The 18,559-nt window shown below is 39.2% G+C and overlaps 1 protein-coding gene across 26 annotated transcripts in view; it reads right to left on the bottom strand.

Moving 5' to 3' along the window:
- Positions 1-3,682: 3,682 nt before the first annotated feature.
- EPB41L3 (erythrocyte membrane protein band 4.1 like 3) overlaps positions 3,683-18,559 on the bottom strand; it is a 149,852-nt gene continuing 134,975 nt past the window's right edge. For 8 of the 26 annotated variants that reach the window (XM_051609574.1, XM_051609577.1, XM_051609569.1 and 5 more), the window contains 13 exons: positions 18,494-18,529; positions 18,261-18,326; positions 17,583-17,774; positions 14,308-14,382; positions 13,799-13,900; positions 12,316-13,044; positions 11,669-11,791; positions 10,778-11,170; positions 9,600-9,731; positions 9,083-9,181; positions 7,910-7,990; positions 7,529-7,645; positions 3,683-6,279 (listed from right to left, as the gene is read on the bottom strand). In XM_051609574.1, the coding sequence (XP_051465534.1) occupies positions 7,535-7,645; positions 7,910-7,990; positions 9,083-9,181; positions 9,600-9,731; positions 10,778-11,170; positions 11,669-11,791; positions 12,316-13,044; positions 13,799-13,900; positions 14,308-14,382; positions 17,583-17,774; positions 18,261-18,326; positions 18,494-18,529 (2,139 nt within the window). In that variant the 3' untranslated portion in view covers positions 3,683-6,279; positions 7,529-7,534. The remainder of the gene's footprint in view (positions 6,280-7,528; positions 7,646-7,909; positions 7,991-9,082; positions 9,182-9,599; positions 9,732-10,777; positions 11,171-11,668; positions 11,792-12,315; positions 13,045-13,798; positions 13,901-14,307; positions 14,383-17,582; positions 17,775-18,260; positions 18,327-18,493; positions 18,530-18,559) is intronic. The other 18 variants (XM_051609585.1, XM_051609586.1, XM_051609590.1 and 15 more) reach the window with 13 other exon arrangements.

The following is an 18,559-nucleotide window of genomic DNA, read 5'->3' as shown; positions in this document are numbered from 1 at the left end:
AGCAGATGCAGTCTGCTCAAAAGCTGGCAGAGAAATGACAGAAGATGCAGAAGAGAGGAACCTGACAGATCAAACACAGATGTGTTAAGTTGGAGAAGATGAAAGAAAGCAAGAAGCAACAAAGAGATTTTAAAATAACTGTGAACTGGTGGGATAAGCCACTATTACAGGCTGTCTTCCCAGAGTTTACAGAAGCTTCCTTGTCACAGGGCCACCTCACACAGATACTCAAGACAGTTCTGAGATGGCAGGCCACATGTTGCAGTGTTTTCATGCTACATGTTCACTTTTATAGATGAGTAAGACAAAAAGTGTTTGTACTGACATATTGCATCTGATTGCAGGGAAAAAAATATCTTGTGATATGTCAGTAACCAGATGGCGTTTTGAATGGAATAACAAAACAAATAAATCCACTGTTTAAAGCATATTCAAAGATGATTTCATAGAAATACTGTTAAAACAAATAACATTATCTGGGAACGTATGTGTGTGTATTTGTCCAGTAGCTTGGGATTTAGGTGCTCTAAGGATGAGTGGTGAAACTATCAACACTTCTGTGACTATATAACGAGATTCACATTTCTCTAAGTTGTATATGGATTGGAGACTGGACAACATAAATACAAATGCCTTCAGAAGCCTTCATACATTAAATCCACCAACTAAGTTTCACCAGAAAACCAGTATAAATCCAGCAAGGAAGGATATCTGTGCTAGTGGCACTCTTGATTTAAGCAAAGAGCAAGAGTCTTCCTATTGTAAGCAGCTTTGAAGGTTTCTTAATGGTTGCTTTCCTACTTTCAAGATCTATTGCTTTCAATTTTTTTCTTTGCTCTGTTGTATGATTTATTATATGCCCTTCCCTGAGACCTTTAATGTGTTTTGTCTGATATTGTATCCTTATACTATAGTGACCCAGGATTATCCACCAAAGAACACATGTCCAGTACTTAAAAGCAACATGTGCACTGTAAAGCAGGATTGGTGTGGCAAAGCACCACTGAGTTACAATTCAGGCACTTCCAAAGCTCCACACATTCCGGGATCTGTGTTTTGCTGTTCACATTAGTTGACTTCATTGCCTGAGCTTTGGTTGTGTGCAGAAGTTAAAAGCCACAGTACACCTCACCACACAGGCAGACAGCACAGAAAAATAAATTCCTGATAAATTCTGGACAAAAAAAAAAAAAAGAAAATAGAAGGTTTTTACTGAAGTTCTGTACTGGAGAAAACAGAACTGGTAGATTGTACAGATGTGTCAAATGTGTAAAAAGTGAAAATAATTTATAGTTTCAGTACTCTGTGTTTTTTCTTTTTTCCTCTATGCCACTGTAGTCATTCTCAAAGACAGCCCATTAATCCTACTTACAGTGAGTGATGGTCACTTCAGCTGCAAGAGTGAGGTCACTGATTTATGGAAGTTAAGAGTTCCATTTGGGAGCACAAGCTGAAGGAAGGAACATGACTGAAATTTGAGCAATTCTGCTAAGAGTCTTTACAGGAGCCATTTGTCCTACCTGAGAAGCAGGACTGCTGTTGAACAGGAAACAGAAAAAAGAGTGGAGAAAGGAATCAAATGTCATAAACCAGAGTAATTCAGAGCATTACCAAAGGCTAAGAATATTTCCAAGATAATAGAATAATCTGGTTTCAGTTAACGAATACAGTAATTTGTGAAAAACATTTTTATATAAAAACTAACAGCAATATGCCATTGTTTAATTTAAACCTAAATCCCTATTTAATCTCTAAGGAAACCTAGGCTAACCATGGCCAACCTCTTCCCTGATGTGGCGTAACACTAGTAGCAAAAGATACAGCAAACCACCATTTACAGTTTAAGTCTGATATAAACTTTGGAAGAGATAGATTTAAGAAAAGCACCTAATTTCCTCTTTATTTAAAAAAAGCATGCAATGGAGTATGTGTTTCACATATTCATCCATAAGCCCATCAATAGTCACCTCATAATTCACTGATGGTACTTCAAACTGTCATTATACCTTGGGATTCATACAGGACTTCAGGAGGTCAAGTTCAGCTGCTGTAGTAGGAAGAAGCATTTATTTATGTTCACCCAGCCCCACATCCTGTTTGAGAGGTCTCACTCCACTTGATGGAGCATTTGTGTGGTGTCATTTCATTAGGATGTAGCCATAGAAAGCCTCAACACTCGAAGCCCGTAACTAGAGAGAGTGCATTTCAGGAATAAAAGAAATTTCAAAGGCATTTCAAAGATTGGATCAGTAGAGGTAACTGAAGGAGGCTCAGTACCAACAGATAATCTGCTTCTTTACATGATGGGAAGGGAAAGAAGGGAATCTAGCAATTGTTTTTAAATTCCCTCACATTAGCCAGGTGTTTCTTTTATGTACTTCAGGAGAAAGTGGATCTAAGAGTTGGGAATGGGAAATTGCCCAGTTAAGGACTTTGCTTAAAGTTAATACAGAAGAGCTGAGATCAACTTTCAAAGCAGTGAGCTGTAGTTTGGGATATAAATAGCTAGAAAAATACCACTTCTTAATGCTTGTAATTACTCAACTCAAATGAAAATGGGGTTTCCTTTGGTATTAGTTTGAACTTTGATCACTGGAGATTATTTTTTGGTGTAGGGTCCCTGACTGTATGGTAACTAACAACACAGAAATTATGCCAGCCAGTTTGGTTGAACACATGGGTGACTGAACATTATTTTATTTGGGCAGTACAGTGAAGAGCTTATAAGATGTGATGCTGGTGTGCTCAACAAATGTTAAAAAAATCATGCAACGTTTCTCAGCATTGCCTCAGGCATACTGCAAACTTTTAACAGACTTTCAACAAACTAGACTAGGAAAAATGATTAAACATTAAGGTATCATTCCTAGCTCTGCAGAACCTCCTGCATAAAAAAAAAGAGTTGCATGTATCTTCATCTCACCATTATTACCTGTGAAAAAGAAAGATGTAAATGTGAAGCTTGTAAATGGGTCTGTGATCTTAATTGACAGAACTATTTTGGGTTAAGGCAAGAAATCTGCAGCAAAATTTGCTAAATCATAGGATGTTTGCCAAACTGAAGTCTCGACTCAATGTCTAATTTATTTGCCACTAGGAATTGTTCAGAAGGAATTATAATTTCAGTAGATACGAATTGTTGTATAGGTCAATCACAGCATCTCACCCACTGCCTGTATCTACTCTGGAAAGAAATATGACTAAGCTGTTAAACCTTTCCTTTGATCTAATATCTAGATTTACAGACCCATTACTTTTTTTTGAACTGCCTGAACACAGAACATCATTACCTGCCATTTGCGATGGGGCAGCCTATTAAAACTTAAAATAAAATGTGAAGTGATTCCAAACAGCCTTAATATTCCAAGGCAATTAATTCCTTCATTCTGTATCTGTATGGTCACAATTGCTGCAATTGCTTGCTCTGCTCATCCTTGCCTGGTGTGCAAAGCTCTGCCTGGTCATCCTGGTCCCTTCCCTTGATGGTACGGAGCAGACAGGTCTCATGGGGCTGAAGCTGTGACTCCAGTTGTGACAAGAGAGGCTGTTTCCTGTACTGGTGTCTGTGTTGGTAACAGTGCTTTCAAGTAACACGTTATTTGATGGTTTGTTTTCTAAGCTGTTTTATGTCAAGAAGCCAGACAAAGACCAACAACAAATAAGAAGAGACAGAGACAAAAGATGGTTGGTAGAAACAGGCAGGTGTTCTTTATTTCATGTGGCACAGCATCAGGCAGACAACCCAAGAAACAGTTTCTAACAAAAACCAAAAACTATCACTTCCAGGAACCATCCCCCAAACAATGGTCTACTGCCAACAGTGGCACTGAGATATCCTTGCCTGTCCACTCTTATCTCCTCATAGTTTGCATACACTTAGGCTGTATCTTAGCTGTGAGTGTTCTTTCCAAGAAGACTACCTTCTCAAGATACAGTATCTGTAGACAGCATACATACTGTGTGGTATCGCCAAAGTACAATCTCCTCAAGCCATGATAAAACATAACACTAACTCTGGAGAGAAGGCTGTGCAATCACCCCATGTCCCTCTGAGGTAATACAATGCTGTTTCTTAGCTGACAACATGAGGGGCACCTGAGGGAAGATCAGTATGGCTTCAGAGTCTATTTTTAAACTCCTGATGTAGTATTGAGAACCTGGCATGTTGTCTGCTGAGACACAGGGTGAGAACCTCCTCCACACCTTGCTGCCATTGACAGCACTGGAGAGCTGAGCCTACCCTTACCGACAGGCCTGAGAACATCGATGATCTTCTACACATCTGAAGGACTAGGAGGAGGAGAGGTCAATCAAAGATCACAACGTAATCTTTGCGTTGGTTATCAGACAAGAGGTAAGCAAAGATGGCGGGAGGGAGGTTAGACAGTTAGGTCTCTGGATTAAAGGCATGAAGAATGGCTGGTGGAAGGAAGATGCTTTAGAGACTAAGGACAAAGCTTAAAAAGCCTTGGGATATTACTTTTAATTATTATCTACAGGTTATTCTCTCTATATATACTATTTTTCTTTCTAAATTAAGAAAATAAACATTTATTAACAAGTCACTGTGTCAAATCCTGCTCTGCACTGAAGTCAAATCCATTGACTTCAATGTGAGGGTGCTCCGTGTAAACAACAATGGACAATTTGGGCCCTGTATATCCTGAAAAGTCTGCTTGTACCCATTTCGTTCAATTTTGCACAGAAATTCAGATTGGAGGGTGAATTAATCATTACTAATTTATCTTGAACTACCAGAAGAGCGTCGATGAGATGTGGCAAAGGAGTAAGAAAAAGGAACAGATAGGTAAGTACTGCTTTATAGAGAGAATTCTATCCACAAGTACAAAAGACAGTGTATGTGGATCGAGCACTACTGGCCTTTACTTTCCAAGCAACCACAAAATCCTTCATTTAAGCCTTGATGAAACAGTACACAACTAGAGAAAACAGAAAGAACCAATATTCCTTTTCCTTTGCTAACATCATTTGCCCAAGGCTGGACACTGCTATCCCTTCGGATGCTCTGCTAACTCCAATTGTCTGCACAGCGCAGTGTCAGCCGCTGAAGACAAAATGTATCTACAGTGCAGATGAGTAAAACCTGTGGTGTCTTACAAAAGTAACTCAATGTTTTCAATATTACAAAACACTAGGTGCTTTCAGAGACAGAACAATACAGTTTTGAATGCATTTACCACTTTTATTTCACTATGCAGAAACATACATTCACCATGTGCTGTGATGCAGCTGACAGTGTAATGGACGCTATCCCTTCAGTGGGTATTATAGCTGGATGCTAATGACTTTTCAGTGGACGTTCTGTACAGGTTAAGGCTTCACTCTGAACTAGATAGTAAATGCTGACCAGATTCTCAAACAGATTTTTTTTTTTTTTAATTTTATTTTTTTTTTCCTCTGAGAACAAAAGGGAAATCAATAGAAAACCATCACGGTTATTTATTTCAGATTAATAATTTTCTAATGCTGCAAACTAAGCAAAATACAGATTTTCTTTTTTTTTTCTTTTCTCCAAAATAACTACATATAATTTACAAGATTAGGATCTGTGAAGGGTGACTGGAAGCTGACTCTGAACAATGCTGACAAAAATCGTTAATATACTAAAATCATTACTACCTCATAAGGTATTCAGTCAGGTATACAAAGCACACTTTGTAAGCATTTAAATATTTTGATAAGAGTAAAGATTCATCATCGTTTATTGGGCAGTAATAAAACCAGATGAAACAAATATAAGATTCAAGTTGTTTACTGAATAAACGGTGTTATTGGCACATCTAATGTGTGGTAAAACATTACAGACAGTACCTATACAGCTTCTAGCATTTTTGGGGGTAATCTTCATTCACAATATCCGTAAACAAAAGGCTTGCCACCTAACAAATTTTAATTTGTTTAGACTTTCAGAAACTGTGAAAGGCATGAACTGTTTAAGTGTTACATGAGATCACTGTTTATATTGTTTATGTACGTGCAGGTATAGCTGAAAACTTAGACATTTTAAGAAAATTAAAAATGCTGCTTTTCTGTAATTTTATCGTTGCTTCATGCAATATTTAACTGCTGCTGATTCAGATTGCTTTCTATGGGAAGGTATCTCTGCCCGTTTCTTTATTCACGGTCAATATCAATTCTTCTGTACTGAAATTTTCCATAGACAGATACAAGTCAGTCAGGTTGGAACTGAGGCTCCGTATAGGCTCTCGTATTCCTACTGGTGTGCATGTCTGGATTCATATGCAATCCAGGTTATTCCTGCAGGAAAGAGAACTGAGTTAATTATTTGAATCAACTACCCTCTTGCAAAGGAGATCTTGTCAATTTGTGTAACACAAGCTATTTGAAAACAGCATCAGCCCAGTATAAGCAACTTGGCCCAAATCCAAATCCACGGACACCAATGGAAAGAATAAGGGACATAAACAGAATTTTTAGCAAGCCACATTATGTTGTCTCTGAAACACTTAGCAGAATACCACAGAATCACAGCTACTCACTCCTCAGTGACTGGTTCCATCTTCCAAATAAATAACAGTTAATGAAATTCAGTTTTCTTTAGGACCTCTATATCCAAAAGCAGGACAGCAAAACAGCTTCAAAAGGAGCTGTGATTCATACTCTGTTACTTACAGCAAAAGTTAGGGAATATATATTGTTTTGAGAATAAAATGCTGCTATCGATTTAAACCAATCAGACAAGCAGCTTTTTTTTGCTTCTGCATACAGCATTCAAAGCAATTTGTGCAATGGTGCTGGCATTAACAGCGTTTGCATAGCAGGTTAGTATGCATGACATGTTTTTGCACACAGAATAAATATAGTAATATCTAGATGTCTGTTTAGCCAGCCACAATTGGAGAGCATGCCTTTACTGAAAAAAAAGGTTGACGCAAGAAAAGCTGCATTATCATCTCATCCTGATAAACAATGCTGCTTTAAAACATAAAACGTTCTTTCAAGTACCAGAAAGCCAAGCCATCCAAATACTGACACATTAATTCACTGGCTTTAAAAGAAAAATCAAAAGCAAGTTGGACCATATGTTTGCAAGTCAGGGATTAAAGCTTAGCTTGTAATATATCTGCATAGGACATTTAAGAAGCAGCTGTAGGATTTTTTTCCCTTGGCATTTTTAAAACAAAATGCATACCTTTAAGAACAAATTATTTTTGTTCTTAAATGACATAGAGGCAGACAACAGATTCTATTTCGACTTGAGAATTAGAAAATTAGACTGTACCAAAGCATGGACAATGAGGACTTCTAGAGAGCCAACAAAAGCAAATGAGTAGTTTCTTTTTCTCCAGCTGGCACCATTAGATGAAGAAAGACTTTTAGAGCTGAATGTGGTTTATGTTCAAATACCAGAAGTGATAATCAGCAAAAATGCAACTTGCAAATGCCAGTGAGAGAAAGCAGAGTTAGAGGTGAATTATGATAGGAAAACAACCTTTGCAACATGCCAGCCCAGTAAATGCCTAGGAAAATCATCTAGTCCTCTTACCTGTGGTCAATCCTCCCCATCTTCTGGTGTGATTTCTGTCTCTTTATGTACCACTACTTTGGTCACTGACATGTCAGGGTGCTGCTCTTTGGCTTCTTTAATTGCCTGAGCCAGCGCCTATCCCAAGGAAACCACAGAAGGGCAAAAACAAAAAGGAGGTGGAACATGCATGATCAGTAGCAAGGTGGAGAGATCCATGAGATAATAAACAATTTACAAATGAGGAAAATGATTAAAATATGAAATATACCATCACTGATTTAACTACTAATCCAGTTTAAGTTAAGGCATGCCAGTATGAATAGTATCCTTTAAAGCAATGTTTAGAAATGTTCTCTTTGACAGTCTTCAGGGAAGCCTTTAGCAGCTTATAGTTTTTACCTGATCATGATCAATATCTGCATCTCCTGTGATGACTATTCGTTTTTCAATTCTTGTCTCTGAGATGCCTCCTTTCACAGTCTAGATGGAGGGACAAATGCATGTCAGTAACTTACTTTAAAGAGTGCCACTACTCATCCAGAAAACCATCAGCACAGGAACTCGGAAGACAAATTGAACTATCTCCAATAGCACACACAGAGCAGAACTGAACTGCAACTAGAGCAGCTTTGAAGTTAGCCTGCTCTGAATGGAATAGATGACCTCCAGAGGTCCTTCCAACACAGACAATTTAATTATTCTAATCAATTGGCATGCACGTCAAGAGAGACGTTTGTCAAAAATGGCAGGTATTTATGGTAAATTCATCCCAGGAAGAAAAGAATGGTCGTACAGACAACTCATACTAAGACCTATCTAAGTACAACTGCACGTTTCAGAAGGACATACAAGGTGGTATGGCCTTTGTACAGCTCATCTACTGAAGGATGCATTTCATGGCAGAAAGATGAAATGATGTCCTTGGTGAATATTGGCAGGAGAACTGCCATTACACTAAGAGGGCTTCTGCTAAGGAAGGAACTATTATTTAGATGCTATCTTGGAACTTGGAAGACACAACATCATTTGTCTGTAAAGCCATAAGCTTTCAGTCTGGCTGCAGTCAAGTTCCTTAGGGTACCAGCCAGCAATGGGACTGCAGTGTCTCTGGGCTGACTGAATGTCCTGCTATGACTACATGATACAGATTTACTATGTGTTTTCAACACGGTGCAGGGATAACAGCTCAGGAGTCTCAAAGGCAGTATAGTCATGTCAATGGAGACTCAGGCACATTATTCCTTCCTGCCATATGATGCCAATATGGCTACGCTGCTTCCAAATCCAGACAGTATTTTCAGCTAACTCAAGTGTCTCTGCACAGCAATGTTTGTGCTTGCATAGATACACCCTAAGGATTTATAACTCTCAGGACTCATCTAGTCCTTGCATGATGTGTTAATGAAGCCAGTATAGCCAAAACCAGGTGAACGAAGACAGGCACCCAAAATAGACGGGATTTTGTCCAGGGAATAGAAGCATGCATCCACATTTTATAATAAATAACATAATTGAAGTTAAGAAAACATACACTCTTTTGACAAAAAACTTCCCTGTTTTCTGAGGACTCACTTTGGTGATATGTGTAGTGGTCGTAGTGCTGGTGGTTTCAGATGTGATCGTTTGCGCACTCATCAATACACCCGGCTCTGAGTCGGCACTGCAATCCGCCTAGGGAACCAAAACACAAAACCAGCCATCAGAACATACTCCTGAGCACAGGGGGCACAGGAACTGGGCTTCCAACTGAACTTCCCTGTTCCTACAGCTCTTCATAAAGTGAGTATCTAATGGTAGGGAAGTAACTGCTAAATGCACCCCATTAGTGTGTCAGTATTTCTGTCTGCATCTGGAGACTCCCCTTCACTTCTAGGAGGACAGATGAGAAGCTGGGGCTTTGAAATCTGTAATTTCATCACTGTTCTCAAAAGACCCTGGACAAGGACACAGTCACCCTCAGGTAAGCTATGTATAAGTACAACCTCCTCATGCTAATATTCCACACTTGAGCAGCTCAGAACAGTTTACAATAAGGCATGGGTGAAGAAGCATGGGTCCTTTAAGATCATGTTAAATTAGAATTTCTTACCTGAGAAGACTCATATGTAATAGTTTTTGTTTCTGTGTGGACTACTGGCACTTCTTTTGTTGAAATTTCAAGGTTTTCCCCGCCAGCAGAAACGCTACTGAAACTGATAGTCTCAGTCTTCACAACTGGCGACTGCGTGAAGGAAAAAAAGGAATGGGAACATTTAGTAAAGCTTATGGATTTCTCAGATTATATTTTTTTTTGCCTGGGAAAAGTTGCAGGAACAACTAAGATGTGCTCTGCATTTAGAAAAACCGAGAAGATAAAAGTGTCTTGATTATAGTGGTGCATACATGAATATAATGCTGGCAACATTTAGCATTGTCGTGAATTTAACAAAAACAAACTTCAGAAAAGATGTAAACACTACAACAGATAATGGGCACAACCTGAAAATACAGGATATTTCCTCGGAATTTCAGATAACACTTTTTGTACTGTGAGGATGACTGAACACTGGCACAGGTTGCCCAGGGAGTCTCCATCCTTGGAGATACTCAAAAGCCATCTGGGCATGGTCCTGGGCAATTGGCTCTGGGTGGCCCTGCTTGAGCAGGGAAGCTGGAGCAGATGACCTCCAGAGGCCCCTTCCAACCTTCTCAGCCATTCTGTGATCCTGTGATTCTACATTTTCTTAATATGACAGGAGAACAAATCCTATACAGGCTTAGTGTTCCTTTCAGCTCTCAGAACAAAAGAGCGAAAACAAGTGTTCTTTAACCCTTCTGCAAAGCAGTTCTTGAAATTCTGCTAATGGGGGAGGAGATAGGAACCTGGGTTTAAGACATAGTGCAATCATTTACAATTGTATTAAGCATGGAAAAACCTATATATTCTGTTTTTGAAGACACAAACTTTGCCAATCTTGATGGACTTTCCCAAAGAGAATGCCAGCTGAATTCTTGTTATCCACTTCATAAATTGCCACCAAATCTGGTATTTCTCTGTAGCATGAAAAGCGCTTTTATGTAAAACATGCATGGCATTTTGCCAATGATGCAAACCAGCAACAAGCCTTGCAGGTGCCACACAAGGAGGAAACAGAACAAACTGCCTGCTGCAAAAATACAACCATACGACCTTGGTACACTTTACTTTCCATGACCCGAATGCACTTGGACTGCTATTGCCTACATTCACAATTCAGCACAGGCATGACCGACTTAATAACTAGTTACCTCAAAATGAGGTTTTCTTTCCAAAGACTCAGAAAGGTGGACTGTTGTACTGTGCACCTCCGCTTGCTCACATGAAGCAGCAGCAGCAGCTCCTTCCTGTTTGCTCAGGGCTTTCCCAGCCTCCTGCCTTTTTTCCTCCTTCGCCCCCTCAGTCCCAGCAGAGCCCTCCTTCCCTTTCACGCCAGCAGCCACCACCGACGCGACCTCAGCCTGGGCATCCAGCACAAGTTCAGCCGCTTTAGCAGGATCCCCGCTCACATGCACATTCATCCCGTGTCTCTCTTCGATAACTACAGTCTCCTGTACAACCTTCTTCACTGTATCCTGATGCGGTTGTACTGCCTGCTTCATTTCACTGGAAGTTATCTCCTGAGATGTTGTCGTGTCTATTCTCTGAAGAGAAAAAAAACAAACAACCTTCATCATCAGAAGAGGACCACAGCACTTGCAGCAGCTCCTCAGCTTAATGTACTGTGAACATAAATACAAAAATGAGTGATACATTTTGCCATTTTTTTTCTCTCACGTCGCATGGATTGTTGTTCTCAAGACAACAACAGAATAGTAGAAATTAACAACAAAGCAAGAATCACTATTTTTAAAAGTGAAAAGAAATACATTCTTTTTCTTGTTGGCATTTTTGCGTGAGCTTTTATAAAGGCAAAATACAGCACCCTGCAAAATGACCAAAATAAAGTCAGATGAGAGAAAACATGCAGTTTTTTGTTTTTCTTTCTGGTGAAGTTTCTATTGTGGTCTACTGTCACAAAGGAAAAGGCACATGAATACATGCATTAGCTATATAGGTTCTGAGTTATGCATACACACAGGAAACAAAAAAAAGTAACAGGTGTGCAATTGTAACACTGATGAAGGGAATCAAACGGCCACCTGAGCCCAACTATGAGAAGTAGAAGTAACCCCTCCTATGAACTCAGTCGGTTTTCTGGCAGACTCTATTAAACTGAAGATATCTGAACCATCCAAGGTTTTTTCACCGGTGGACTGTTTAGTCTAAATAGACAAAGAAATGTAGAGTCATACACAGAAGAAAGGCAGATCCACATGCACAGACATACCAATTGCCAAAATCAGAGGCAGAGATGAAGGAAAGGGAGAGAAGGTTGCGGGGGCAAGGAGAGGTTGGAAACAGTAAAAGAATGGGAAAATAAATCAGAGCAAATTCATAATGGCTGTAGTAAGCAATAGTTAGGAAGCACAGTTGTTAGCGTTGGCATTTTGCTGGTTCACGCAAACATTTTATTTCCTTTTAATAACAAGCCACAGCAGCAACACTACATTTCAGTAATGTGGATCTTTAAATAAACCAGAAAGGTTGAAAGTCTTACATAATGTCTGCTTCAGACCGTGGGACAGATTCAAAGTATGAGGGGGGAAAAAATAAGCTGGGTTGGCTGCTGTCAACATAAAGCCAGGCAGCAAGAGAGCCAAAAGGTAGGGTGGTGTGAGGGGATTGCCTAAAATAAGTCATGCTTTAATCTTTAAACCGTGGCATGAAGTCAAAGCCACTTGGTTACCACTACTTTTGATGCAGACGACTCGGTAACATAGTGAGCAGTAGCAATGGTAAATGGCTGTTCTCTGGAATATCTCCACTCAGACAGGCTCTTATCTCTCCGGGCAAATGCCCCAGCTTTTACAGCTTCACTGCCAAGGTGTTTTTCTGCTTTGCCAAGCTGCAAGCTTCCCAGTGTACCATGTAACTGCAAATCCTCGTCCATCTTTAGTGTCTTTTTCAAACTCTCCTCTTCAGGACTTGGCAACTGAGATTCTGCTTCCTTTATGGGTGTCAGGGAGTCAGACAGCTTTCTTTTTGTGCTCTGCACGTCGGATCCCCGCCTGGCTTTCCCATCAGTGACAGGCTCAAGGATTTCATACTCAGCCACTACTGGAATGATTTCCACAGATTCTTGCACTTCCCTTCCCATTTTTTGCAAAGCTTCTACTGAAGGCTGTACTCTTTTCTCACCCTCTTTAGCTTTACTTGTCATGGTTACAACTTTCCCAGATATGGTATCATAGGACTTTCCTAGGGTGAACATTTTCTGCTTATTCTCCTCTTTGGATTGTATTTCATTTTCCAAGTCCTCAAAGCTCTGCATTAGAATGGTACTGGATTTTAATATCTCAGGTGGAAAGGCCGTTTTACTGCTCAGAGTCACTACTTTGTATGCCAGATTTTTTTGCGATCCACCATCAACTACCTCAGAGGGTACTTTGTCTATAATAACCCAATCCTCAGTGCCCTATATTTGAGATATAAAAACTAAATTAGAATATCTGAGGGTTTATCTCTACTTCAGGAGCACTAAAGTACGAAGACTTTAAAAAAAATAATGCTGCCACTTCTGAAAGCATATAGTAACATTTATCATTATACCTCTTAGAGCTGATATAAAACAAATAAACAGCATCACCTTAGGCAAAATACAATTCCTTTGAAGATTCCCTCCCCTTAGACACTCATATAATGTGGGCACGAAAAGTTACTTTTGCCACACTATTTCTGTGGTAACTTGAAGCGGGGAAGCATTTCAATGTATCACTTAAAATTATTATTGGAATAATCCTGAGGTTAAAAATAATAGATTGCAATGGTTTAAAATGCTACAGGCAAAACCAAATTAAAAAAAAAAAAAAAAAAAAGGCAAATAAGCCCATATAACTGTTCCCCACTTGGGACAAATATGCTGTTGATGAGGTTTTCAAATAGTACAGATTTATATGTAGCTGTAGCCTGTGCTGCATTTCCTTGTTTTCATTAGAATAACATCAACCCCCTTCAGTGTTGTTTACATCAAGTACCAAACACAGTGAACACTACACTACTACAGATACTGAACTGAACTTCACACAGCATCTTTTTTCCTCTTTATGCAAATATACTTTTGATTTGCTTTGGCTATGCAAACAGCATCCAGTTATTTGACCTTAAGATCATAACTTCTGTATTTGACTAAGCAAATGTACTAGTTTAAAATCAAATGAATTAAAAATAACCTCTAAGGATGATGGGATAGTTTTCTGGATAATGATTTGATGAGAAGTAACCAAAGTGCCAGCAGATTCTCCTTCCTGCAGCTTCTTCTCTATCACACTTGGCTAATAGAAAAACCAATAAGAATACAAAGTTCACCATCACTCAGCATAACCTGAATTCACTTGACAATATAAAGGAAATTAATTCTAATCACACAAGTGCCCCATTCACCACAACGTTCTCAGCGAGGCTTACACTGGAAATGCATGCACAACTGCAAAAAACATCCACAAATATCACCGTGCAAGTAGATTTCTAACTAGCAGAGAAATCAGTCTCTTTTAGGAAGCCATAAGTTCTGGAGGGTTCGCATTCCTCAGAATTTGGCCCCCAGATTACATCTCCCCCTAGAACTTATGAAATAATTTTTTTTTAAAGTGACTTTGAAAGAAAAAAAAAGAAAAAAAAAAAAAAGAAATCATTGCCAGCCTATCAGACTGCACTTCAAGAAAGTATTATTTGTTTTTACCTGCAATTCAAGGAATGTAGTACCTCCCTTCTGCAAAAATATGAGTTTTTCTGATTTTTCTCTTTCTTCTTTGGTCTAATGTCAGGGGAATAAATGGTTTTAGTAAATGGAGGGTATATAGTCTACTATACTTTACATCATAATTCTCCACTCTAGTTCATTTCATTGTAAATTAGGAAACAGAATTAAACAGAATAATTTTACAGCAAAGAAATTTCCAATAAGAAGTGAAATCAGTATCTCTCTGTGATGAATACAAAGCAGACACAAGCATACTGTTTGTGTAACAGGGAAAAGCCGTAAATTGAATAATGCTGGGTGTGGATGCACTGTGTTAATTTGATCTTCTACTATTCATTTAACTCTGGTGCCAACTTCCACAAGTTCCACCAATAGCCTAGAACATGCCCCTCCACCTTCACCCTGGATTCAGCTCTTCCTGAATTTGCAGCCTTCTCTGTTGAGGCAGAAGATGCTCTCTGCAAAGAATCCAGCTTTCCTCTTCTCCTTACAGGTATGTGAGGTCTGAGAGTCTTGTTACCATGCAGAAGGCTGACCACTACTGTATTATCCTCTATAGCATGCCACCAAAATCCTCATCTTTATCTCCTCTGCACCTCCCAATGCTGTGAGAATGGAAAGAGTATCTCTGCAACTTGGCCAACTGGGACAGTTTTAAATGTTGGAAAGACTCATTTTCCTAAGGTGCTGTTTTAAATATGTATACTCCACATCCTTGTGAAGAAAGGTACATGTTTAAAGAAAGATACAAAACTTCTAGAAACTTGAAAGAGAAAAGGAGAAATGTCTCATCTCCCTGACTAATGAAATTAATAACTTCATTATTTTTGAAGTGCTGGTTTAATCCACTTCAGATCAGAGTAAACATCATCATGGAGATTGTTAATATGATGGCTTTCACTTTCTGCAGCTATCTGGCCACAATTATGGCAGATATTTAAAAGTATGCATTTCATAACTAAAGAACACCAAAGTATTTCATTTCCACTATTATTGTAAGAAAACAACTGCTGACTAGACTGGCTTAAAGTTAAAATCACCAAATGCACACAGGTGCCAAATACTCAAAGTACACATCTTGAAAAGGATTATTTTCCCTTCTGTTCTTGTTTCATTATATTAAAGAGCTACAGGTAACAGCACTGAATACTTTTTAATGTGGATATGCTAATTTAAATGTGTAACTTCTTTCACTAGAAGAAGCTATTACACAGTGCAGTTCCACAGTTCTCTAACCTGACTGCCTCTGTATTTCTTAGTAGTCACCAAGGTGCTGGTTTCGACCTGTGCATGGCCTCCATTTTTTCTTGAAAAATTCCTCTCTCAGTAGGACATGTGAACTAGAACCATCCCACTTAGCAGGACCAAAAAGGATGGTCCGATGTTACCTACAGCAGAGGCCCCTTAGTGCCAGAACTCAACTTCTAGTTCAAATCCACCCATATTTTTCCACATAAATGCCTTCATTTGGATGAGATTCTGTGGGACAGCTGTACTTTACTGAGATCCTTTACTTAGGAACTGAACATTGCTTTTGAGCAAAAAGAGTAAGAGAAGAGGTACCAGATAAGGATAAGTCCTGTCCTTTTCCTTTCCAAATGAATGGCTAAATAATGCTTCATCAGGGTGAAGCCTACATCACTGTGTCATGCTTTTCTGCTGCTTGTGTGTTTAAATTAAAATTTGTTATTAAATTTCTTAAGTAATAAAGACATTCAATGAACTGGGAGAGTGGGTTTTAAGCTTGCCTCACCTGCAGTCCTCTGATTCATGCTCAGCCAGCCAACTCAACAGTTCCTTACATCTTTAGTATATGTTGAATTCATTGTGCTTATTATACTTACAAATTTACTTTTAAGACAGAAATCCTGTATTTTCAACCACAACCGAATTAACATGTTCCTGAACAAGGCAGTCGGAGCAACATGAAGACTCCTCAGTACTCTCTCCAAAAGGTAAGGTTTGGAGATCCAGTCTACTTTTTACATATTTTAATACAACCTGATGGCCACTCTAATGCATGTTCTGATATCTGTATCAGCTGATCGTTAGATGGATATGAACATGTGAGAAGAGGGGCCTTTTTCTTGGCAACACCCCTTTCTCTAAGAGGAGAACCTAGCTGACGTGTGTCATCTGGGTGCCTCCAGGGATTACCTTCCCCAGAGAGCTGCAGGTCTGCAATGCCAACGTCTAAGGTGGGAAAGCTGAAGACTCTATTGAATTATACTTTCCAGCCAATTTTTGCAGAGCTCCTTATAACGTTACAACAGTGCTGAGGTAACAGAAGCAAATTTTATGACCATTTATTGGTCTGTAATGCTAAAACCAAGTGGTAACCATAAAGATCATTCCTATGAGACAGAAACCAGGTATCCCTTCACAAAAAAAAAAATAAAAATTAATCTTTGTGCAGACCACACAAGCATATTTCTCTTTGCTTCACTGGATTTAAAACAACACTCTTCTTTTTTTTTTTTTTTTTAAGAACTACATATTTTATGGCTACATAAATGTTACATTGTTACCTCTCCATCTCATTATCTGCCCACAAATGAAATAAAAAACAGCTTTAGCAAACTTCAAGACTACACAGTGAGGGAATTCTCTTCACGCATGCACACTGCATGAAAATGCACATGCTTAGCAACCTGCATCGGGTCTTCAACAACGTGGTATCCAGCAGACTGCAGCAACTACTGGTTCTCTCATGGAACTGGCCAAGCAGGTCTAATTATCATCATTATTTCTCCCCTGCCTTCAAGGACTGAGAGAGTTCTGGCCTTTGCTCTATATTTTCTTGTCTAGCTTGGTACCTCCATTCATCCTGCTACACTGCTGCTCCCAACCTGTCACTGGTATTTAAATTTTCTCTCCATCACCTTCATGGGTTCTTTCACGCATGGCCAGATTTCCTCAAGCTCACCAAACATGTAAGTAAGCTTGCATTTTGCACTCGTAGAAAGACCCAATTCTGTCACGTGTGTTACAGTGAATTTCAGACTCTAATTTTTCTTTCTTTCTATCTATCTATCTATCTATCTATCTATCTATCTATCTATCTATCTATCTATCTATCTATCAGGAATCTGCTCTTCCCTGCATGTTTACTGCTACAGCCTGAGTCCTCGAGAAAAAGGGAGCACCTGCAAGCGGGGAATGACCTCTAACTACAGGCTCTGAGTCTACTGAGAGCTGTTATAAGTAAAACCAAATAGACAAATAGGTAAGGCAGCCTTTCAGCTCACGCTGACCTCTTCAGGCACTAGTGGTTCAATCATAGGAGCTTCCTCCTGCCTTGCTGCAAGCCGAACGGGAGATGTGGAAAGCCTCTTCTCCCACTCATTAGACACAGCCGTTTCTGTGGAGGTTTCCAAGAAGGTGCGTTTCAGCTCGCTTATATTGGTCTGATGTTTCATCAGATCTTCCTGGGTTTTGTCTAGGTCCTGGACAGTTTTAAAAGAATAGAGCAGTTTGTAATACATCCTAAGCCAACCAAATTTTAGAGCCAAAACACACAACTTGGTTAGTAAAGAGGGAAGTAACATCTCAGGGAGCTGGGGAGCACAGCACTAACACAACACTCTGTGAAAATGTGGCATTTTGAAAGATAACAGCATAGCATATCTTGTACAAGTGAGTATAAAAATACTCCTTTAAGAGCTTATCCGTATCACTATAATTTACACCTGATAAAGAGGCTTCAAACATACATACATATGCGCGTGGATGCACACACACATACGCGCACGCATATATATATATATATTTATAGTACAAGTTAGAGAAGTCACCATAATCTGAGAAAAAAAATCTATTTGATTTATTAGCAGGTGGGAATACACAATTCATGCATCATAGTGCAGATTCACAGTTTACCACTAAAACTAACACACAGGTACGTACATGCACTGGTATATACCAATACCAACCTCTAACATAAGATTACTATGTTTGACATACACATTTTCACCCTGTATTCGCTTAATCAGACTATTCTGAAAGAAGTGAAAAAGAAAGGGAAAGGTAAGGGACATAGTATTGAAAGGATACAAAATGCTGTTTCTACACATTTCTTCACAGAGAACCGACAATAACATGCTGAGAGAGGTGAACACCCCCAACTTTGAGACTTGAGCAACATCTGGGCCTTTCGTTTCTGTACCTGTGCCTTTAGATCTCCGTCCTCCTCTTGATCCGACTGCCAGCATGAGAAAGATTGGAAAACAAC

Source organism: Apus apus, chromosome 2 (genome assembly GCF_020740795.1).
Source record: "Apus apus isolate bApuApu2 chromosome 2, bApuApu2.pri.cur, whole genome shotgun sequence".
NCBI classification, from domain to species: Eukaryota; Metazoa; Chordata; class Aves; order Apodiformes; family Apodidae; genus Apus; species Apus apus.
This window is presented reverse-complemented; position numbering and strand designations above follow the sequence as displayed.